At 39.0% G+C, this 24,529-nt stretch overlaps 1 protein-coding gene across 1 annotated transcript in view; it reads left to right on the forward strand.

Moving 5' to 3' along the window:
• C2CD3 (C2 domain containing 3 centriole elongation regulator) overlaps positions 1–24,529 on the forward strand; it is a 148,168-nt gene that overhangs the window by 65,801 nt on the left and 57,838 nt on the right. The window contains exons 21-24 of the mRNA XM_007940948.1: positions 4,170–4,438; positions 7,105–7,194; positions 10,087–10,689; positions 17,732–18,067. Coding sequence (XP_007939139.1) covers positions 4,170–4,438; positions 7,105–7,194; positions 10,087–10,689; positions 17,732–18,067 — 1,298 coding nt within the window. The remainder of the gene's footprint in view (positions 1–4,169; positions 4,439–7,104; positions 7,195–10,086; positions 10,690–17,731; positions 18,068–24,529) is intronic.

Raw genomic sequence — 24,529 nt, forward strand, 5'->3', positions numbered from 1 at the left:
GATGGGGCAATCTACTTCCATAAAGATTTACCACCTCGGGAACCCAATGGGGGTCACTGTGAGTTGGAATTGACTTGGTGACAGTGAGAGTTTTTTTGAGTCTGTGAGTTCATCTAGTCAGAGATACCACCTGAATCCTCTGTGTATCCCTACTACATAGCATAGTTCTAGCACATAGTCTAGGCTCCCAGTAAGGAAGAGAAGTAGGTCATTCTCCTGCTTTAAACTAGTCCACCTTGGACCAGAGGTCAAGAAAGAAGCTAGCAAGTGTTTCCTAACTTTTTCCCTTTTATCACTTCCTAATTACATGCTTTACCTTCACAGTCTCCAAATAACTATGATTGAATTTCTACCTTTATGAATCCAACACTGAAACAGCTAGTAAAATTTCAAGTTTAGTTACTATTTTTCCTCACTAAATTCTCCAAATAGACTGATCTTTTTCAAAATTACCCCAGAATATTTTATTGGTAGTGAAAGTGTTACCAGGCCAGCATTTAAATCATGCAGCTGCTTTATGTTAAAACACTTCGGCTTCCCATTGTTAATACCAGTAGTCTCCTGATTTTAAACATGCATTCCTATTAATAAGAATGTTTAGCATACCTTCTAAATATATGCATACTTACTCATGTATAAATTATATCCATGTATTTCTATACTAATATATGAAGTATCTTATAAAATATATCACAGAATAGTAAAATTTTAATATATGAGATAAATACAGACATTTTAATATTTTTTCCTGTGTCCCAATAGTTTACCCTGTGAACCACCCAGGTTGTACACGCTCTACTTTAGAGACTACTGGTCCACAGGACAGGTCCAGCCTCCTTAGCTTGTAGTTCAAGACCCTTCAAAATAGCTTAATTTTTGTCTTCAACAAAAAGTAGAAGTTACAAAGATACCTAAGAGGAGTGAAAATTATTCTGATCAAATTGAAGAACATGTGCAAATAGGAGGCATGAAATTTGCATATATAGAACACCTGTTCTGTGTAAAACCCAGCAAAGGTCAAAAATTCTTAAACATGGCCTTGAATTAACAGTATTTAATTGGCAGAAAAGGACTTAAAAGTCAGATACCCAAAAGATCTCAGACTGGATAATAGATAAGAAATTCAGTGGTCCCTTTCACTGAGGACCACCAGGCCTCATGGGGAAAGTCAGACTGAATGGCAAGCAGTTTGTTGAAAGTCCTGTGTTTGGTCTTTGGAGCAATTTCAAAGAGAAAGGGCAAGAAGCCAAGGCAGTTCTAGCACTGTATTCTCCTGGTAGATTGAACGGGCTCCCACAGCATGTGAGACACAGCTTATGTGATGGAAACAGCACTGTGCTAGAAATCAAGATGCTTTGGCTTCTTGTTCCACCCTATCTCCTACTGTCTATGTGTGATCTTGGGTGAGTATTTTCACCTCTGTGACCTGTTTCTTCAGCTGAAAAATGGAAATGATAAATACCTGCCTTCATTTTATAAGGATTAGTATAAAAATGAAAAGATAGGAAGTCACTAACTACTATAGAAATATAAGAATTTTTTAAAAAAACTTTTTCCATTCATGTAAGTAATTAACGTTATCTACATAACATTAGGAGCTCTGGTAGCATAGTGGCTAAAGCACTTGACTGCTAACCAGAAGGCTGGCGGTTCAAACCCACCAGCCACTCCTCGGAAGGAAGGTTGGGCAATCCTACTTCCGTAGTGATACTGCCTCGGAAACCCAAGGAGGGGTCGCTATGAGTCGGGGCCGACTCGACGGCACATAACAACAACAACATAACATTAGCCAGCAGACTATCATAAAATCAGAAATAAGTTTTGCATTGCCTCTAATTGAAGAAAGGAATTCTTGATATTCTAAATTTTCTCCTCCTCTGAATTCTCACTTTGGTATCCAGACAGCAGGTGCTCTGAAGTCAGCTTTCTCTTCAAAAAGTACCAGCCATAGTAGTCTTCTTGAAAATACCTTTTTGGTATCTTTTTAAGAAGGTATATTTTTCTAATTCACTTGCTTCTTTTAGCTCACCTGATCTTTGAATGAGAGTAAATAGAAGCTTGCTTGGAATAGACACTAGATTCTAAGTTCCCTGAGGGAAGAAATTGTAGCTATTTCACTACCATAGCTCTGAACCCAATGCAGGACATGCAGGGCAGATGCTCAGTACATACTTCTTGAATGAATGACTTTAGATCTCCAGCCAAAGGCTTTGTGCCACCCACTTCCGTAACTGAAAATTAGCTATTAAAATCTTTTTGCTACCATAGGTGGGTTCTCTGTTTTGTATATATTATCTAATGTAATCTTTATAATACCCTATGAGTATCTTCATTTTTTTAACCACTGTTAACATTTGATTTATTTCTATCTCAATTTTCTTACATACACTATATACTTCATAGTATGTTGCTGTGTGGACATGCTATATAATTTATTTAACCAGTCTTCCGTTCATGATGATTTAGGCTCCCCTTTTTCATTAGAAATGAAATTTCAGTAACATCCAAATATATAGACATCTTTAGTATATGTTATATTCTTATTTTATCCTCATTTTTGTGAAGAGACTTGGAAGAAGTTGAATAACTTGTCCAAGGTCATGCAGTAAGTAAACGGTAAAGCCAGGATTCAAATCCAGATCTGTTTAACTCCAAATTACTACCTTCTACTGGTATATATCGAGTATAGTGAAGCTCTTAGAGGAAGAAACACCAAAGTCTGCTTTGGGGGATATCAAGGAATGATTCAAAGAAGTGACCTCTGCCTGAACATAACTTTTATCCCCTGTGTTAGATTGGGTTCTCCAGAGAAACACAAAAACCAGCAAAGCGTATATATATGTATATATATAGAGAGAGAAATTTATCATAGGAAAATGGCTCACAAACGTATAGAAGCTGGCAAGTCCAAAATCCCTGGAGGAAACGTCGGTCTGGAGGCAGCCTTAGCTTCCGCAAGCACAGGGGGCCAAGAAATTCAAGGCTGGCAGGCAGTACACTGGTTGTTGACGTCAACGAAAGACGAATCCAAGATCTCCAGGCCGAGCGGTGGGCTGCTCACTCACAGAATGTTGTAGTCAGTACACCAGAGTCCCAATCCATCAAAGAATGTCTGTCTTCCCAGGATGTCCCTGGATATCCTGGATGCAGGCCACAGCCCTAGGGAAACTCCCCTTGGGCAGATTGGCCACTCAGAACATAGTCATCCGATCCCATCATGGGAACAACCACACAGAACTGGGGTCCAGCCAAGTTGACACACAGCTCCAGCTATCACAGAGGGGGGGATATCAAGGAATGATTCAAAGAAGTGACCTCTTTGCCTAAACATAACTTTTATCCCCTTGGGGAATTTGGGATGAGGGATTTTTGTGTCACACTGTGTCCACACACAAAAGACACTTGACTATTTTTGAGTGAATTAAAAGAGTATAGATTCTGTCTGTACATTGTGGAATATCTATACTGAGAAAAAGAAAAGCAGCCCCTGACATTTGGAATTGGACTCATAGCTAGACTTCAGTGCTTTGTCCTATTGAACATAAACAATCTCACAGAACACCAGCATCAGACAAGGCCACTCTGACTATGGTGAAAAGAGGCAAAAAAAAGAGAAAGTCTTGTCTAAGCACAAACAAAAACCACAAAAATGCCGAACATTTCCCTTATCCTAGCTAAAATGAGTGACTGCGGCTTCTTTACTGATTAGAAATTTAGCTTTCTCTAGTCTTCCCTCCCTCAGATAAGATTTATTAATTTAATTAACATAATCCCAGTCCTATAAGTCCTTCTGACACTTTTTACTGAGATACCCCTTTGTTCCCCATGATGTATATTTGCCTTTATTGTCGTAAGCCAAAAACCTAATTTGTTCAACCACGATTGGTTCTTAGTGCTCTTTGACTGAAGGGCAAGACAGTACAATAGAGTATGCTCAGATCATCTCTGTGGTAGACAGATGAATGTTGTCCCTCCCCCAAACTCTATATACATATGTGCTATATTCTAGATCAGTAAGAAAGCACACTGGCACTGCCAGAAGTCCAGACAGGAAGCACGTGGCTAGTTAGTCTTCTTGGTGGTGTCGTGGAAGTAGTGATGTTTTCTAGGCCATCAAGATTATTTCTGATACCACCATGGCTCCTCATTCCTGATTCTCTGCTTTACAGGGCTTTGGCTGAGAAGGAACCCACTCTCCAGTTTAGTGCCACGTTTGGAGTCAATGCCTTTGTCACCACTCATCTCTCCTTCCTGCCCAAGGGAGAGCAGCGCCACACGCACCCTGTGGCCTGTTCCTTCTGCCCTGAATTCTCCCATCACATTGAGTTCTCGTGTAACTTGGTAACTCAGCACTGCAGTGGAGAGGCCTGTTTCCTGGCAGAGCTATTGGAGTTTGCAGAAGTGACTTTTGCTATTTATCATGAAGATACCAAGTCAGGTGAGCACCAAATGACTCATCACAATCAGAATTAAAAAGGGCTCTGTTTTGAAGGATATAGCCCTTCCTTACTTGTTCAGCAGATAAAATTGAGAACATACTGTGAAAGGGGAAGACCCTCAAGAAGATGGATTGACATAGTGGCTATGATGGTGGCCTCAAGCATGGCCACGATTCTGAGGATGGTACAGGACCAAGCAGTATTTCATTCATAGGGTTGCTGTGAGCCAAAACCAAATTGACGGCACCTAACAACAGCTATGGGAGCTCTGGTAGCATAGTGGCTAAGGCACTTGACTGCTAACCAGAAGGCTGGCGGTTCAAACCCACCAGCCACTCCTCGGAAGGAAGATGGGGCAATCTACTTCCGTAGTGATACTACCTTGGAAACCCAAGGAGTGGTCGCTATGAGTCGGATCCAACTCGATGGCACATAACAACAACAATAACAACAGCTATTAGCCATGCAGCTGTGCTGGTTGCTGGGAATATGATGATGAGCAAGAAACTGCCCTTGCCCTCATTAGTCTGGTGGGGAAGGCAACATAGTATAGTATAACAAGTGTAAGCATATGGTTTAGAGGTCACATAGGAAGAGCATCCAACTGAATTATACAAGGTCAGCAAAGTCCTGAACAAGAAATTAAACCCAAGTTCTAGTCCCCACTTTGCTGACTTTCAAGGTTTGCTTGCTTGTTTGTTTTTAACAAAATTTGAAACCTCTGGGACATACTACCAAAATACATTTAAAAATCTTGTCCTTAGGTATCTTTAAGAAAATGAAAAATAATTTTTAGAATTTTTGTTTTTTTACAGTTTGTCACATGCCAAATACTGTGGAGAAAAAAGAAGAGGCTCCCTCTATGAGAAGTTTAAAAAACAAAAACTAGTTGATGTTGAGTTGACTGTAACTCACGGCAACCCTGTGTGTGTCAGAGTGAACTGCGTTCCATGGGGCTGATAGTGGCTGATTTTTTTGGAAGTAGATCACAGGGTCTTTCTTTGGGGATGTTTCTGGGTAGACTCAAACCTCCATCATTTCAGAAAGCAGCTGACTGCATTAACCATCTGCTCTGGTAGCATAGTGCCTAAGGCACTTGACTGCTAACCAGAAGGCTGGTGGTTCAAACCCACAAGCCACTCCTCGGAAGAAAGATGGGGCAATCTACTTCCATAGTGATACTGCCTCGGCAACCCAAGGGAGGGGTCGCTATGAGTCAGGTCCGACTTGACAGCAAATAACAACAACAACATAGGAAGTTAAACTTTTTTTTTATAATTACTGTAAAGAGGAAAAAAAAAATAGTGTTTTTGTACTGACATATAGCTATCTTTAATTGTGGTTTAGCTCAAAAGCAAGGAGGTGGATAGACTGACTCAGCAGTCTTTCAAGGACTCACCCAGCCAAGAATTCTATATTGATTGCCAAACAATTTTTATCATGAACATTGTATTTGATTCTTTCTAGGTTATAGTCTATACCTAGACTTTAAAAACTGCTTATGTAATTAAAATCATTACTTTGTAAATATAAAATACATTTTCATTATCCAACATTTGGAAAACATAAGAAGTATATTAAATAACTGTTAATTCATCTGACCTGCCCTTAACTATCCACCTTGCATGTGATTTAAATGAAGTACAATGCATAGTCCTGAATTAAATTCTAAATTGGGATGAGGGAACAGTCTTGTTATGAAGGGCAGTATTAGAACATTTAACTTTGAATGTAACTGTCTTAGAAAACAGTATTGTATCAATTGTAAATTCCCTAATTTTGATCATTGCACTGCTAATGTGTACATTTTTTTAAAAGCCCTTGTTTAGGGACTAGTAGACCATGTGGTCCTCAGCTTATATGACCATGAGACCAGAAGAGCTAGATGGTGCCCAGCTACCACTATCAACCACTCAGGGGGATCAATGCAGGAGATCCTGGATAGAGTGGGAGAACAATGTGGAACACAACTCAAAATTATTTCAAAAAAAAAAAAACTAGAGCCTAGTGAGACTCCGAGACTATGACTCCTACTTACCCTTCAGGTCTGGAACTGAACTCACTGCTATGGCTTCCAGCCAAACAGTAGACAGGCATATGGGGTCAACATTTACATCAGGTAGATACACTCCTTGGAGTGATCAGCTATAGGAAAACAGAAGGGCATTGTTTGCACAGGGAGATAGCTTGGGGTGGGAGTTGCGTGGTAGTGCACAGAAAAAAAAAGAAGAAAAGCTCTTGTTCCTAGGACACACATGTTAAAAGTGTCAAGGGGCAAAAGGTCATAATCTCTTCAAATTACTTCTGAAGGGTATAATGAAAAACAAAGAATATGTTTAATGTGGGTGTGTGAGAGACATACATATACACAGATAGCAAATGTATCAAGATGTTAATATTGGGTAAATCTAGATGAAGGGTATATAGGAGTTGATTGTAATATTGTTAAAACTTTGTATGTCTGCAGTTTTTATAATTAAAATGTTTACTTTTTTAAAATGACATGGAGGTGATTCAGGCTTTGCTAGATTATGAACAAGATGACGTCTAATATATCCTCCAACACTGAGATTCAGTAAATGTAAATGGAAAGTTATATGGATGTACTTTAAATACAGCCTTAGTAGACCACCAGGTAATTTTTCTTTTACCCTTGATTTAACAGCCAGTGATATACTTAGTCTCCAGACATCCAAAGATTATCTTCTTGGCATAGTAAAGGTTCCGACAAAAGAGCTGCTGGTCAAGAGATCTGGTAAGGATTCTGGATTATCACTTTCTGATCCTACCCTTGCCCATTCACTTCCCTGTAAGAGATCGTCTCTTACAAGATCTCCTTTGCAAGATAAGCAGAAGTAAATATGACTACTTTATACATGCTTCTGAATTCTCCCAGATATCCCAAGGTTTTCCAAAGCATTTTAAATCCTCTCCTTAGTATTCCAAAGGTCTTCTAATAAAGCAAAGAAGCTCAAAAATATTGTACTGTTATCCTACTTTTGGAAAGATGATGATAATATAATAATGAATATGGTGATAACATTGTAAGCATTTTATAAAATATTTTCTCAGATCTTGTTTGTGATCCATTATTACCCTACCTGGCAGGCCTATAGGGTCTTATTATTTTCATTTGACATACGAGGAAACTTAGGTTCAGAGAGGTTAAGTGACTGTCAAAATCAGTGAGTAGTGGGATTGGAAACCAAATCAAGATTTGCCCATTATTTTTCTATTACATTCTTCCTGCTCACTGAAGGAAGAGTAATGGCCCAAAAGAATACAACTACCAAGGCAGACTGAAATATTGGTCCAATCCTACTTACTACTAGCTGGGTGACTTTGACCAAATGATTTAACCTCTTCAAGCCCCAGTTTTCTTATCTCATAGATGGTGACAGTTAACAGTGTAGAAACTGATGAAATAGGATAGATGATAATTTGATACAATAGTAGACACTCAGAAAACATTTGTTTCCCTTCTCTTGCCCGTATTTCTCCTGAGGATTATGTAATCCAAGGATTATATAATATAGTTTCCAGAGTTCTGTCAAACATCTGCAAAATTTAATTATGAATTAATTTGAGCACTACTCTATAAGCAGGTATCATCCATGTGCTTGCCAGAGACAAGTCTGTGTAACTTGATACAGAGTTCAGATCTTACTACTGTCACCTGCTGTTTGTGATCTAGAACAAGTCACTTCATCTGTCAGATCTATAGTTTCCTCATCTATAAAAATGCATGTGCAAGACTTGTCACATAGAACACTTCAATTTCCTTTCTCCTGAAACTTACTTCAGAGTTTGTGAGGGAATAGGTACCATCTGGGAAATTTCATCCTAAGCATTAAAATTAACCTTTGAAAATAAATCTTTTAATTTGAAGTATATCATTTGTCTTTATATTCTGGTACTCTAAAGTGAGCATTCTGTTTTGTTCTTCCTGCCAATAATCTCAATTACAGAATCATAGAGCAAAAAGGACCATCTAATCCAACTTTTTAGCAATGATGTAGAATTTTGCATGTATTACATGCATGCATTTTTCTGGGATAATAGCTCATTAGAGCCAAAGAGGTCTGTGAGCAAAAACAGGTTAAGAACCACTAGGCTATGGGGAAACTAATGTTCAGAGAAGAGAATTTATGTGAGCCAAGGCCATAGGTTCTTAGACTGTCCAAGCTGAAAAGAGCCTTAGAGAGCAACGTGTTCAGTCTCCTCATTTTATAGACAAAAACTCAGAAGAATTAAGTTCTTAGTCCAAAAGCCATAAAACCTTAAGTGATCTTTGACAGATTAGTCTCAGTGAGCCCAAATCTTCTATATGGTATAATCAATAAAACCTTTCTCAGAAAAATGCTATGATGATCATTACACCAATTCATAATATACGCAATTCTAAAATCTGAAAAGCTCTAAAGAAATTTTTTTAATTAACTCATTAAGCAGCCAAATCTGACCACAGCTGACATGAGACTATTTAATCTTTGTTTTCTGACATAGGCCCACTGCCTGTTTTTATAAGGTTTTATTAGAACCCATTCATTTACATAATGACTATTTGTGCACTACAGCAGCAGAGTGGAGTAGTTGGTGGCAGAAACCATGTGGCCCAGAAAGCATTAAATATTTACTGTTTGGCCATTTATAGAATAAATTTGTCAATCCCTGACTTACATGACTCCTGGCTGTTATGTAATATTCAATTCATATGCTGTATTGCCTTCCTAAATTCTAAATTCAGATAAAAGATTGTGAGGTGATAGTAGGTAAAATATAGGCCTAGGTTCAGATCTCAGCTCTACTACTGGGTAACTATAATAACTTATATAGGTCTCTAAGTTTCAGTCTTAATACTTAAAACTTCACAGAGTTATCAGGAGAATTAAATGAAATACATAAAGCACTAGCAGACATTCTGACAGAATAGACACTCAAAAATAAATACAATTTAAAAAATAAAAGAGTAGCAGTTGTCATTTTCTAATCTAGTTCCTGGTCTTTGGTATGTGTTCACCAAGTAGCAGTTTCCTTAGTTAAAGACCTGGGACTAGATCCCAGATCATCTGTTTTCTGAGGCAGTATCTCTATGGAAGTAGATTGCCCAGTCTTCCTTCTGAGGAGTGGCTGGTAGGTTTCAACTGCCAGCCTTCTGGTTAGCAGTTAAATGCCTTAGGCACTATGCCACCAGAGCTCCCATTGTACCCATAGTACCATAATAATCATTTCACATTTTTTTATAGTACTTCTCTTTCAAATCTCTTCTAAAACCATTATCTCATTTAATGATCATGAGAACTTTGTCTGGTAGGCAAGATTAGCATTAATTTTTCCTTTTGTCAGGTGAGAAAACCAAGGCTGTGAGAGATAAGAGAGATTAGTGGCTTTCTCAGAATGAACCACTGCTTATTGATTGAGCCAAGGAAAGAACTCAGGTTTTCCAGCCCCTGACCTTCCTTCTTCCCAAATGTCACTGCCTTTTATTGGTCAGATGAAACATAAACTCCATCTCATTGTAGATACGTGTTTTCTGTTCTGTCTTGAGCCAGGGTGGTGGTGGCTCTGGGGTGAAGAGTAGGCAAGTTTGTTTTTTTGTTTTTTACATTGAAGACAGGAATTGAAAATCTTTCTTTTCTCCCATCAGGCATCACAGGATGGTATCCTGTCATTTTTCCAGTAGATGGGACCATGCCTCACAGCTTGGAGCTCATGCAGAAGATTGTGGGTGGCCTGGAGCTTTCAGTTTCCTTTACCCATCCTGGAGATCGAGAGCGGGTGCTAGAAGCTGCTGAGCTATTGGGCTGGAACTTTGATAACAGCCTAAAGGATTTTGTCAATATGGATGAAGAGGAGCCAGCTACTGTCACTGTCTCCACCCCAAGGCTCTGGCTGCCCATCCATTGTGTGCTCCTTGCTGGCCAAAAGCACATTCATAAGAACACTTACTGCTATCTTCGCTACAAGCTGTATGATCACAAAGGCTTTTGGACTCCTCTCAAGAAGCCTAAGGAAACTGCAAACAAAAACCAGGTCATGGTTACTTTCAAGGCATTCAAAAGAACAGAAGTCAGCAGGGGCCCATCACTGCTTTGGTACTTCAGGGAAGAAAGGCTAGAAATCCAAGTGTGGCGGGCTTATGGCAATGATAGTGTGGAGAGGCCTCACCAGACAGACAGCTGGATTGGCTCAGCCTACGTGGACCTGACCAGACTTGGGGAGAGGTCAGGAAGGACACTAACTGTTAGTGGTAAGTGAGGAACCAGGCAGGCTCAGCTTTTGTGATTTGAGCACCTGCTTTGTGTCAAATACTATGTGAGACACCCCCTCAGGTATTATTTTATTTGATACTCCCAGGAATCCTATGAGATAGGTGTTAGAACTGTTTTTAAAAACACAAACCCATGGTAGTCAAGTTGATTCCAAATCATGGTGACCCTTTGTGTTACAGAGTAGAACTGCTCCATAGGGTTTCCTTAGCTATAATCTTTACAGAAGCAGATCACGAGGCCTTTCTTCCTCGGCACCCCTAGTTGGGTTCAAACCCCCAATCTTGAGGTTAATAGTAGAATGCAAAACCTTTGCGCCACCCAGGGACTTTAGATCCGTTTTACAGACATGGAAATGGGAAGCTTAGAGAAGTTGGGTAACCTGCCCAAGGTCACATGCTAGTAAGTCTTCCATTATTGCATGATGACAGATTACTCATAATTTAGTGATACTTTTTGTAACAAGAGATTTCAAAAAGAAAGATTTGGTCAACTGCCTGCTTTAAAAAGGGCATAATATAGTAACAATACCTTAGTGGGATCAGTACAGGCATACCTCGGAGATAACTTGGCTCCAGACCACTACAGTAAAGTGAGTCACACAAATTTTTTGGTTCCCCAGTGTGTGTAAAAGTTAAGCTTACACTATATGGTAGTCTGTTAAGTGTGCAATAACATTTTGAAAGAGGTTGAAATATTATAAGAATCACTAAAATGTGACACAGGGACACAAAGTGAGCACATGTTGCTGGAAAAAAATGGTACCAATAGATTTGCTGAATCCATGGCTGCCACAGACCTTCAATTTGTGAAAAGCACAGTATCTGTGAAGCACAATGAAGTGAAGTACAGTAAAATGAGATATGTCTGTACACATCTAAGAACTGGTTCTGAACTTTGTAGCTCTAGAGTGCATCCAACAGTCAACAGATTTTTACATCTGACATAGTGCCTAGAACATTGTAAGCACACAGTTAATCTGTAGAAAATAAAAATGAGTGAATTTAGGGAAGTACCTTTAACAAATGTATGAGAGCTTCTCTGATAATCTAGAATGCTGTTTTTTTTTTATTATTATTATTATTATTATTATTATTACACTGAAAAGCATACCTAAGGGGACTAGTATATTCTTCTTCTCTGGTCAGCATATTTTGGCACCATAAAGGAAAACCTGCATGGTAATAAACTGGCTTACAAGGCAAAAAGAGGAAAGGTAACATTTTGCAAGGGACATTATATGCTGGATACTTTTCTTTTTAAACATTTTGTTGAGGACTTGATACATGTATTTGACCCTGAGAATTCAAAGATGAATAAGAAATAGTCTCTGACCTCAATGAGTTTACAGTCTATTGAGAGCATAGTTGTTGTTAGGTGCTATCTAGTCATCACTGATACATAGCGACCTCATGTACAGCAGAACAAAACACTGCCTGGTCTTGTGCCAGCCCCATGATTCTTGCTATACCTGAGCCCATTGTTGCAGCTACTGTGTCACTCCATCTCGTTGAAGGCCTTCCCCCTTTTCGTTGTCTCTCCACTTTACCAAGCATGATATCTTTCTCCAGGGAATGGTCCCTTCTTACAACGGGACCAAAATAGGTGAGACAAAGTTTGGCCATTCTCACTTCCGAGGAGCATTCCAGCTGCACTTCTTCCAGGACAGATTTGTTAGTTCTTTTAGTAGTCCATGGTACTTTTCAGCATTCTTTGCCAGCATCATAACTCAAAAGCTTTGACTACTTCTTCAGTCTTTCTTTTCATTGTCCAGCTCTTACATGCATATGAGGCGATTGAAAATACCATGGCTTGTGCCAAGCACACCTTAGTCTTAAAGGAATCATCTTTGCTCTTCAGCACTTGAAAGAGTTCCTTTGCAGCAGATTTGCCCAATGCTATACAACATCTTATATCTTGACTGTTGCTTCCTTTGGTGTTGATTGAGCATAGAGTAGTAAATAAATTATTAGAGGGAAGCATAAGAACTATGAAAAAGGTATTCTCAGTGGTGCTGTGGAAGCATAGGGATGGGACATCTCTTTAGTTCAAGGAAGCCCTCTCAATGGAGGTGATAGTTGACCTAGTTTCAAGGACTTATTCAAAGAATAAGCCAAAGAAAAAGAGAAAGAAGGAAATTCTGAACAGGGAAATAGCATGAGTGAAGGCAAAGAGGCATGAAGAAGTTTGATACATTTTAGGTACTGTAAGTAATTTGGCTAGATGAGATGATACATAGTTTGGGAAGTGATGAGCTCAAGCTAGATAGATGGGCAAGAGTACTATATTGAAGATCTTCTAAGCAAAAGAGTTTGAACTTTTTTCTGAGCTATGAAAAGTTGTTGTAATGAGTTCTGAATAAAGGAGTGAGATAGCTTTGCCTTCTAGAAAAATAATAAGTCTAGCAACTGTAGTAGAGAATGAATTGGAAGTGACCACACTAGATTCTTTTTTATATATATATTTATTGTATTTGGGTGAAAGTTTACAGAGCAAATTCACTTTCCATACAGCAGTTCACATACACTTTGTCTCATGACATTGACTACAATTTACCACAATGTAACAGCTTCTCTCCCACTTCCTCCTGATAGTTACCTCTTCCTGTGTCCTACCCTCCATGTACTCCTGCCTCCAATCTATGTCCCTGTGCATACACAGCCCTTCTATTCTCCCATGATTGTTCTCTCCCAGGAGTGTGTTGTGTTGTAAATTACCTAGTGTAAATGTTCACCTCATATGCCTGTCTTTTGTTTGGCTGAAAGCCACAGGAGTGGGTTCAATTCCAGACCTGAAGGGCAGCTAGGGGCCATAATGTCAGGGGTTCCACCAGGCTCTATCAGACCAGCACACCTGGTCCCCCTTTTTTTCCCAAATGATTTGAGTTTTGTTCCACATTCTTCTCCCTATCCAGGATCTCCTACATAGATCCCCCTCTGAGTGGTTGACAGTGGTAGCCAGGCACCATCTAGTTCTTCTGATCTCATAGTCATATAGGCTGCAGATCACATGGTATACCAGTCGCTAGGGCTAATTCTTTCCATGAATCTTTGGTTTTCTTCATTCTTCTTTGCTCTGGATGAGGAGAGATCCATCATTGCATCTAGATGGCTGCTTGAAGTTTTTTAAGATCCCAGTCGCTACTCACAAAGTAGGAGGTGGAACAATGTTTTGTGTAGTATGTTATACCAATTGAGCTTGATGTCCCCTGTGACTATGGTCCTGAGTCCACAGGTTCAACTACTCAGTCCCTCTGGGTAGTTGGTTATGACCAATAAGTGACTACAACCTTGTCCCTTGTCAGCTCTACTATATACCTGGGAATTCTTACAGAACATACAAATATATTTGTACAAACATTGTCTGCCAACCCTGTACATGGTCTTGGTCACACTTCCCCCTGGATTTGTTGTTGTTGTTGTGTGCCATTGAGTCGGACCTGACTCGTAGCGACCCCTTCTTGGGTTTCCGAGGCAGTATCACTACGGAAGTAGATTGCCCAACCTTCCTTCCAAGGAGTGGCTGGTGGGTTTGAACATACCTAGTAGTTCAGCCTGTCCACCCATCTATCCACCTGTATACCCATGTTTGCCTTCACTGACAATGCAGTACTATATGTGCAGAAGGGTTCATCTGTGTTGTCTGTACCTCCCATGTACCTCTCCATGCCATCATGTTGATCACTCACATTTGGTACATTGCCCTTCTCTTCACCCAAATCAATACTTGTCTCTACCTATCTAACAGTGTTCTCTCCCCTCCCCTCCCACCTCTGGTAACCAACAAAGAAAATTTCCTTCCTTTCCTTGACTTTTTACAATAATGGACTGATACAATATTTGTCCTTCTGTAATTGACTTATTTCACTCGGCATAATGTCCTCCAAGTTCATCCATGATATTTGGTGTTTTGCAGATTCTACGTTATTCTTTAGGGTTGCATAGTATTCTCTTGTGTGTATGTACCATGGTTTGGTTATCCATTTCTCGGTTGATGGACACCCAGGTTGTTTCCATCTTTTGGCTATTGTAAATAGTGCTGCAATGAACATGAGTGTGCATGTTTCTGTTCTTGTCCTGGCTCTCGCTTCAGCAGGATATATACCTAGTAATGGAATGGCTGGGTCAAATGGTATTTCTAGTTCATATTTTTGAAGGAATTGCCATACTGCTTTCCACAGTGGTTATACCATATGACAGTCCCACCAGCAGTGTATGAGAGTCCCAGTTTCTCTGCATCCTTGCCAGCATTTGTTATTTTTTGTCTTGTTGAACTTTGCTACCAGTGCTGGGGCAAGATGGTATCTCATTGTTTTCATTTGCATCTCTCTAATGGCTAATGATCACAAACATTTCTTCATGTGTTTTTTGGCTGCCTGAATATCCTCTTTGGTGAAGTGTCTATTCATGTCTTCTGCCCATTTTTTAGTTGGATTATTTGTCTTTTTGTTGTTGGAGTGTTGGAGTTTTCTATAAATTCTGGAGGTAAGTCCCTTGTCAGGTATGTCATCGCCAAATATCTTTTCCCAATCTGTAAGTTCTCTTTTGACTCTTTTAGAGAAGTCTTTGGAAGCATATAAAACTTTAATTTTTAGAAGGTCCCATTCATGTAGTTTCTCTTCTGCTGTTTGTGTATTTTGAGTTACACTTGCTAGTCTATTTATGCCATATATTAGAGCCCCTAAATTTGCCCCTAGTTTTCCCTTGAGTAACTTTATAGTTTTAGGTTTCACATTTAAGTCTTTGATCCATCTGGAGTTAATTTTTGTGTATGGTGTGAGGTACAGATCTTGTTTCATTTTTCTGCAAATGGATATCCAGTTTTGCCAGCACCATTTATTAAACAAACATTGTCTTCCCCATTTACTGAATTTCAGCCCCACACTAGATTATTTACAAACATGGTATTTAATCTCAATAATTCTATGAGGTAGTTATTATTTCTTCCACTATATAGTCGAAGAAACTGAATCACAACGTTGTTTTAGCCCTGTTAGTTTTGTGCTGACCAGGGATGAACAGGAGAATTGAGTATAGTCTGGCTAATCATTCCAGATTCTTTCATTTTCTTTAGACCTAGCAGGTATAAATCTGGCTCTTTTGAGCACCTCATCAAATTTCATGTGTCCTGTTTTATCTAGCCTGGTCTAGAGTCACCTCGGAGAGACTGCAGGAAAAGTCTTTGTTTTTGCTCACTTGATAAGATAGGCTTTTAACTTCACTCTGCTGAAGGAAACAAATTTAGGATACAATATAGATCAAAGGATCAGAATTGAAGTACAAATACCCCTTTTTATGGAGTGATATTGGAGGTGGTATTTAACTTTTTGTATTCTCCACTTCCCTCATACTTCTCTACATCCTACTAGTCTACATTTTGTATTCTCAGAACACAGAGAGTGGTATTTGATGTTTGTTGAATGAGTGAATCATTCCATTCAGTTATCCATCTAATCTTCTGTTCCGGATTGAATCGTGTCCCCAGAAATATGTGCTGTGATTCCTAACTTCTGTGCCTGAAGTTATAATTCCATTTGGCTATAGGTTGTCATTGTTATATTAATGAATCAGGATTCGTGTAGGCATGTCTTGTGTCAATCTCTTTTGAGGTATAATATAGATTAAACAAGCAAGCTGAGCTAACAGAGTTGAGGGGAGGGAGATTCTAGGCCACATGAAGGTTGCCCAGGAGCAGAAACTCAAAAGAGACAAGAACCTTCCCCCAGAGCCAACAGAGAAAGTCTTCCCCTAGAGCTGGCATCCTGAATTTGGATTTCTAGCCTCCTAAACTGAGAAAATAAATTTCTGTCTGTTAAAGCCACTCAGTGGTATTTCTCTTATAGTGGCACTAGATAACTAAGAAATCATCCTTCCACATATTAAGTTCCTTGAGAATAAGAATTTAACCAGTATGTTACTTTTGCGTATCTTCCCCCAACCATGACTTGTGCTTGTTTTCTGCTTGAATGATTATAATAATTTATACATTGCATTTAGAAGAAAACAGGTTACCTAAAAATGGAAAAAGACGGGAAAATGCCATCTTATCATCATCATGAATCAATTAATTCCAGTTTCCTCAATTGAAATGACTCTTTTCTAAAAAGCATACTTTGATATTCTGAAGGAACTATTAGTTCCTTCTGCTTTATAAAGTAAATCTCATTTTTATATCCAGCAAGCCAGTACATTTCACATCCTTGGTTTTAAATCTTCCACTTACTGGAAGAATGATCTGGACTGGTTACTTAACCCCTCTGAGATTCTGGCACTTGAAAAACACTCAACAAATACTAATTCCCTTAACTTCTTTCTTGCTATCTCTTACCAGTTGATCTTTAGGGCTATTGCCAACTTTCAAGAACAATTTAGTTGTGAAACAAAGCCAAAATGAGCACCAGGAGAGATTGTTGATGGGGAGAAGGTCAAAAAGCAGGAGCCTATGGCATATGTAAGAAGCCTTGGCACATGGGTTACGTGTTCGGCTGCTAACAGAAAGGTCAGTGGTTCAAACCCACCAGCCACTCAACTGGAGAAAGATGTGGCAGTTTGCTTCCGTAAAGATTACAGCCTTGGAAACCCTATGGGGTAGTTCTGCTCTGTCCTGGAGGGTCACTGTGAGTTGGAATTGATCAATAACAGTAGGTTTTGATTTATGGGACATGTGCAAGAGAATATAGGCCAGTCCTGATTTCTTCAAATCTTAGACTTGCAAAAGATCTCAGAAGCTGCCCTAAACACATGAATGCTTTCCACAGCAGTTCTGCCTGAAAGTCATTGGCTTTGGTTTCGAATCAGAGACCTCACTGTTTTCCATTGTTGGAGGTAGTAAAGGTAGGGTAAAACTCTAATGCTTTATACCAACTTCACACTATCTTTTGCAAATTGGTATAGTCAGACCAGAGGTCTGTCAAAGGAAAAAGGACCACACGCACCCTCGATGAGTATTTCCTCTAATATAAGAGAGTGGTTTCTTGGTTTCTCCTTTTTATTGAGTGATATTGGGTATTCCTTCCACCTCTAGGTGTATATCCACTGTTTGGACGAAATGCTTCCAACCTCTCAGGAGCAGCCTTGCGAGTTCATGTGATTCTTTCCTCTCTTTCCCCACACCCTGAGCCCACTCGTGAGCTGGACTCCATGGACTGCAGCAGCCACAGTGAAGCTGAGCAGCTCCCCAGAAGGGAAGAGATCCAACTCTCTCCCCAACATGATGACCAGAAGCCTCCTGCCTACACCCAGGTCCCCTCCAGCAGCACCACAGCTGAAGTTAGTTCTGCCCAGGAGGGTCCTGCTGAGTTGGGTGGAACTTTTGACGTCAGTATCCTGGTAGAAAGAGCAATGCACTTGAGCTTGAGAGGTAAGCACTGCTTATTTGTCCAGGAACATGTTTGACTACCCAGTTTATCCTCTGTGTTCATGAATTTTTCAGTCATGGCAAGATCTATAAGAACTATTCATCTTAATCAGTAAATATTCTATTTTTTAACCCTAAATGTATAAGCAACATGAATGTCTTTCTGAGCTTCAATGAACCTTTAGTACAATTATCCTCATTTTTAGTGTCATAAAATCCTCAGTCTGGAAACCTGAGGGTCAACCTAAATAGTTCTGTTTACCTATCATCAAATCATCAGGTCCATTCAGTTATTCTGCCTCTTAAATTTGTCTCATGTCTCTTCCTTCTTCTTCATTCCCACTTACTCATACCCTCTTCATTATGCACCTAGGGCTAGGGGTTCTTACCACTGATCCATAAACCCTCAAGGGGTCCATAGATAAAAAAAGGTCAGTTAACTTAGAAAATGGTTATGTCTCTATTTTTACTAACCTCTAATTGAAATCTAACATTTGCTCCAATTATGAATATAGGCCATAGACCTTAATAATATTTACAGTACCTGTAATGTTGTAAATAATAAAAATTACAGGTATTTTTATATCATATTGTAGTTATTTCTGACATCCTAAAATATCATTTATACCCAACATTACTTTAAAATTATAGTAATTATTAAAGCTACTTTTAGATCTTACTTTATATTAATAAAGTACATATATTACTATATCACAAAGTTTTTTAGTGTTTTGATAACTAGTATCAGTATAATTGGATTTCTTTGTACTCCTATGTATTTTACAGTAAGTATTTTTTTCTTTAAAAAAAAAAAAGCACTATTTCAAGAAAAGTCCCATAGACCTCAACAGACTGCCAAAGGAGTCCATGGCACAAAGAACTCTTGTCCTACCTTTCTTCAGCCTGCAGTGTCTCCTAAAATGCTTCGTTTGCCATCACCCATCTCTTTTGCCTGGCTAATCCTGGATCCTTTCTCAAGACTTAGCTCAAGCATCATCAAGGCCCCCCTCCTATTTGCTCCTCTAGCATTTTGCCTTTTTTATCATAACATATCACGTGGTGCTAAAATTGCTTGTTTTCTGCTGTTCAAGAACCATACCTTAACTCATACATTCATTCATCAGCAAAATATATATATTGATTGCTATGTGCCAGACACTATCCTTGGTGCTGAGGATATGGCCATGAGCAAAACGGACAAAAATCTTGTGCTTATGGAACTCTCATTCTAATAGTAATATATTTAGCCATGTATCCCTAACCAGTGAGTTGAACATTATTGTTTCTCTTTCTTTCTTCATTTGTAAATGACTTAATAAGTACAGGGAGCTTCAATGTATATATTTTGGTTTGGCCTCCCTACAAGGCTTCTGTCATCTCTGTGTTGAACTCTCTCAGACTTTGCTGTGTGTCCCTGTTGCTTTAGAACAGAAACAAAATTATGCTCATATTAACTACTGTTTGTCTTTCTTGCCTACTTACTAACCCTTCCTCCCCAACACACACACACACAACACCACCATTAGTAGACATTACTCACAGGATTATAAGCTTCCAATAATGGTCCTTGAGTTTCTCAACTATCTCATAACCTTTGTGTACCAAAGATTTTGAAACATTTTATATCAGACTAAGTCTTCTCTTAGAAGTCACATCTGAGTCACAAAATGGGAAACAATTTTTACTTTTTAACTGCCCACTTTTGAAAACCTTAAACATGCAAATTAAATTTTTAAAAAGAGAAAAATCAATGAGTGGGTTTAAGAAAAATACAATCAGGCTTCTTTGATTTTTATAAGGATTGATTTTTTGTTGTTACATAGAAAATATATACTACACCAAAATTGGGTTTACATTACATTTTAAGGAAAACCCCATGTTGCAAAAACAAAATACACTTGTAACTTTTGAATTAGACAACAGATTGCTTTTTTTAAATACAGCTTAGCAAGAAAATTTGATCATTATTGAGCATCTGTTGTATGCCAAGTTCTATTGTACATTAATTACCTCATTTAGTTCTTACACAACTGGAATTATATAGTAGGAATGGATTCCAGTACATACCCATTTTACAGATGGTAACACTGACCCAAAAAGGTTAAATGACCTGAAATTACACAATTAATAAACTACTGATCAAAAATTTGAATACAGCTATGTCTGGATTCCAAAGCTATACTCTTTTTCCTATACCATCCTGCCTCTAGGTACTAGGTGTAGCTGTGTCTGCCAGTTAGGCCTGTATACACTCTGTTTACCCATCAGTCGAATCTAGAGTGGCTGTGTATTACACACCCAGTCCTGTGTTAACACTGTGGAAATGGTAGTTCAGTTCAGCAGGTGGTAAATCTGCTGGGTTAGTGATGGGCACAGAGAGTGCAGAGACAAATGACACATAATTTCTGTCTTCCAAGAGCTGATGAACCCCGTTAAAGCAGGATGTACTAATAGAGGTATATAAAGAGATAGTGGTTGAAAGGGTTAGAAAACAGAAATTGGGTCTAGAAATTATAAGAACTTTGTAGAATGAGTAGGATTTCAGAAAAATGGGAATGAAATTACAGATTAATGTTTCAATGTGAACAACTTGAATGAAGGTATTGAACTGGGAAAGTATGTTCTGGCCTTGCTGTAGGGAGTTGAGGAAAGCAGTAATAAGAATTGAACCTATCTGGCTAGGACTCATGATCCTTGCAAGGGAGCTATAAGAAGTAAATGAAAAACTTAACTGAGCCCCAGCAAGGGCCCGACTAATACTAACTTGACATGATTTTTATAGTGGCCTTGGACAGCACAACAGTAATGCTTCTCCAGCAGTGCTTGGCTTCCTTTTCCTTCCTACTATAATAAACAAGCTAGTCCCTATGCCTTTGCTCATGCACCTATCTTAACCTGGATTCCTTGATCCCTCTCCCAGCTACCAAACTCCACCTGTGATCCTGCTTTTCCCCTCATTCCTGCTGTTCAGCCACACTAGCCTCTTAACTTTTTGCATAGAAAAGCATCTGTTTCAGGGCCTTTGTATTTGATGTTCGCTCTGCCTGGAATCTTCCTCACTTCTGTCAAATTTTTACTGAAAAGAGTCACCATGTCTCAGTGACTCTTTCCTTGGCTGCTCCATCAGAAATTGCAGCTCCCTTCCCAACATTTTTTATTCCCTTGTCTTTATTTTTGTTTGTAGTCTTTGACTGTATATTTAGTTTATTTTCTGTCTTTCTGAGAAGAATCCAAGTCTTTCAGAAGCAGAGATTTTTTGTTTTCTTTTACCTATTGCTAACTCGTCAGCACTTAGAACTGCATCTGGCATATAATCAGCAGTAAATATTTGTTAAATGAGGAAATAGGTGAATCTGAAGCCTAACTCAGATGCTGCCTTCTCTTTAATGTCTTCTTTGGTTTCCTACTTTGCTCTCACAGGAAATTTGCTTTTGTGAAATTTTATAGAGAATAAGTCACAGAGATTAATAGATTGATTCAACAATTTACTAAGTTCCTACCATATCCAAGACAGGGTATAGGATCATGGCCTCTTATACAAAAGTTTCTGTCACCTTTTCCCGTTGTCACTGCCACCTTGCTTCTTCAGACCTTAGAACTAGACTTAATGCAATAGCCCTCTCGGTCATCACTGCTTCCCTTCTAGAAGCATCTTCATTTTGCCACCATGGTTATGTCTGGTCAACAAATATAACCTTGTCTCTCTACTGATTTAAAATAATTTGTTGGTTTCTTGTCACCTGCAGAGTAAAGGCAAGTCTCTGTAGTTTAGCATATGACCAGTCTGGCCTAATCAAATCTTCACAGCCTCATCTTTCACCATTTCTTACTTAGATTCAACAACTTGGGTTGTTTTGGGGTTTTTTTTTTTCCCCCAATGCTCCATTCTCTCTGATTGTGCTGTTCCCTCTACCTAGAATATCCATTTCCTCTCATTTAGCAGACTTGTTCATTATCCTTCAAGAGTAGATTAAAGTGGCTCCAACACTTTTGGAGCCTGCCCTGACCCACTTCTATTAGCAAAAAAGTAAGACTCACTCTTTGCTTCCCAGGATTTCCCAGCACCACCACCATACAGTGCCCCTGCACGCAAATACACAGATTTTCTCTTTCATAGCATTTCTTACTTTGTATTGAAAATAATCTGTCAATGTGTCGTCTCTTCCCGGGGGACAGGGACTGTTGTTTATTTTTGTATCCAGCACCCTGGTCATCACAATGCAAATAACCAAACATAATGTCCTTCTGTTCTGTGAATATGAGATTGAAACACTTCTCATATTTCTGACATGAATTACAAATTTGTAAATCACTTGTTATTTAACTTTTTCTGTTTAGCCAAATCAGAGGAGGCATCAGGTGGACATCTGACTTCCAGAGGTCTCTATTGTATACTGATTCCCACCCTTGCATTCCTTGGCAATCCCACAAACACTATGTTTCAGTCAGGTGCTTTACTGGCCTCTGAAAATAATGTTTGTTTGTTCTCTTTCTGAAGTTTGCCTCACAAATGATGGTGAAATGGAAAGGGTTCTGGAATAGAAATCACAAGACCTGAGTTTTGGTTTAGCTGAGCCATTAACTTGCTTTGTGACTTTGACCAAACCCATTTCCCTTTTCCTCGGTTGTACAATATGGTCATACAAGATCATTGCTAAGATTTTCTTCAGTTCTCACCTCCTAAGGGAGCTAAAAACAGCATATGCTTCTCTCTGTGAGTCAGTTACAACTTGCCAAGCTTTTGCAGAAATCCTATAGATGCTTCCTTAGTGTCCACATTGATCTTCCTTCTACTGTTAGCAGTTCTTACAGGCTGTGTTTATCCTTCTTCCACCTTGGAAGCCTTTTCCTGGGGGAAGGAGGCCAAGTGGTTCCTTAGTGCAGAGCAGCATACAAAGGATTCAAAAACAGCTCTCACTTACGAGCTTTCCCCTCAGCAAAGCTTAAAACTGAAGCATCTTTGAAACTTTTGTGGTCCCCACTGTGGTCCTGGTTCTGAAAATAAAAGAGCTTCTTGGACACTTCTGTTAGAAAATACTCTGAGGAGCCTTCCTTTAAGAATCAGCTTCAGTTCTCTTCAGATTTGTACCCTTATATCAGACAGGACAGATGCCTCTAGCTCTGTTTTACAATGAGGCAACCAAGGAACAGACAAAGTAATTGGAGGTATAATTTAAGTTATACCTCAGTAAAAAAATAAAATCAGCTTCGGTATTGTGGCTTTCAGAGGCTCTCTTTGACCCACTCAGGCAGGATTAGGTGCCCCTCTGGGTTCCCACAGCCATAGTCTATATTTTATGTATTGTAAGGTAATAATAAACTATTATTATTATCATTGGTCTGTCTACCCTCCCCAGGAATCTAATCTGACTCATCTGTGCAAGGGCTTGACGCAGAGGAGATGTCAGTTAATGTTAGCTTAGTAGAACACAGCTAAAATTTTATTAATACAAGTTAGTTATTGCTTAAGGAGAAAGCTTCCATTTAGTCTCTCCAGACTAGGTGAGGAGCTCATCTCTCAACCAGGTAGAACTAATAAGAACTATTTCAGTGGAAAAATCCTGGAGTAGGTATCAGGAAACCTGGCTGGATCTTCCAGATGCTAGTTAACCCGCTGTATGACTTGAGCAAGCCACTTTACCTCCTCAGTAGCCTGATTTGTAAAACAGAGACAGAGACATCTGTCTTGTGTGCTTCTCAGGGATATTATCAATACACATTTAGTATGCAAGAAGACAGTTTACAAGCTATAAAATGTTCTCCAAATATAAGGGATTATATTTTTAATCTCATTGGAACAATTGTATTTTTCTTAATGCATGGAACTCCTTTCAAACTTATGTAAAACACAAGAAATTCAGTGAAAATTCTTAAAACTGGGATAGCTGATTCCCCTCAAGTCTTCTTAATGGCTCTCCATGTGAGTCCCAGCCCTGTGGGAAGTATAGTGGCTGCCTTCTGGGGTACCTCCATAAGTCCTTCAGAGCTTGGCCTTTTCCAGAAAGGTAAACAGGCCCAGCTGAATTTCCACCCACAGAGGAGAACCAGAGAAATGTAATAGATCTGTTTGTCTAAGCTGATTTCTTTATCTTCTGCCTGTTTGGCTAAAAGGAGTATTTCTGTTTAAGATTAAGGGTCATCCAGATAAAGAACGGAATGGAGCCACAAAGATTAACTTCATCTACAAATTGAAGTGGGAGTAGATTCAGAAAAACCTTGAGCTAGACAGAAAGAAGACAAACCAGTTAAAATCCATGTACAGCATTTATTCTTCTGGATCATATAAATTATATTCAAGACATACTTCTTTTTCTTCTGTTCTTTTCTCTTCATCTATAAGCCTGAAAGGTGATCCCACAGATTGTGGAAATTATAGAACAATATCATTAATATCACACACAAGTAAGATCTTACTGAAGATAATTCAAAAACGGTTGCAGCAGTATATTGACAGAGAACTTCCAA

Source organism: Orycteropus afer, unplaced genomic scaffold, assembly GCF_000298275.1.
Source record: "Orycteropus afer afer isolate SDZICR_OR568_19922 unplaced genomic scaffold, OryAfe1.0 scaffold00074, whole genome shotgun sequence".
Classification (NCBI taxonomy): Eukaryota; Metazoa; Chordata; class Mammalia; order Tubulidentata; family Orycteropodidae; genus Orycteropus; species Orycteropus afer.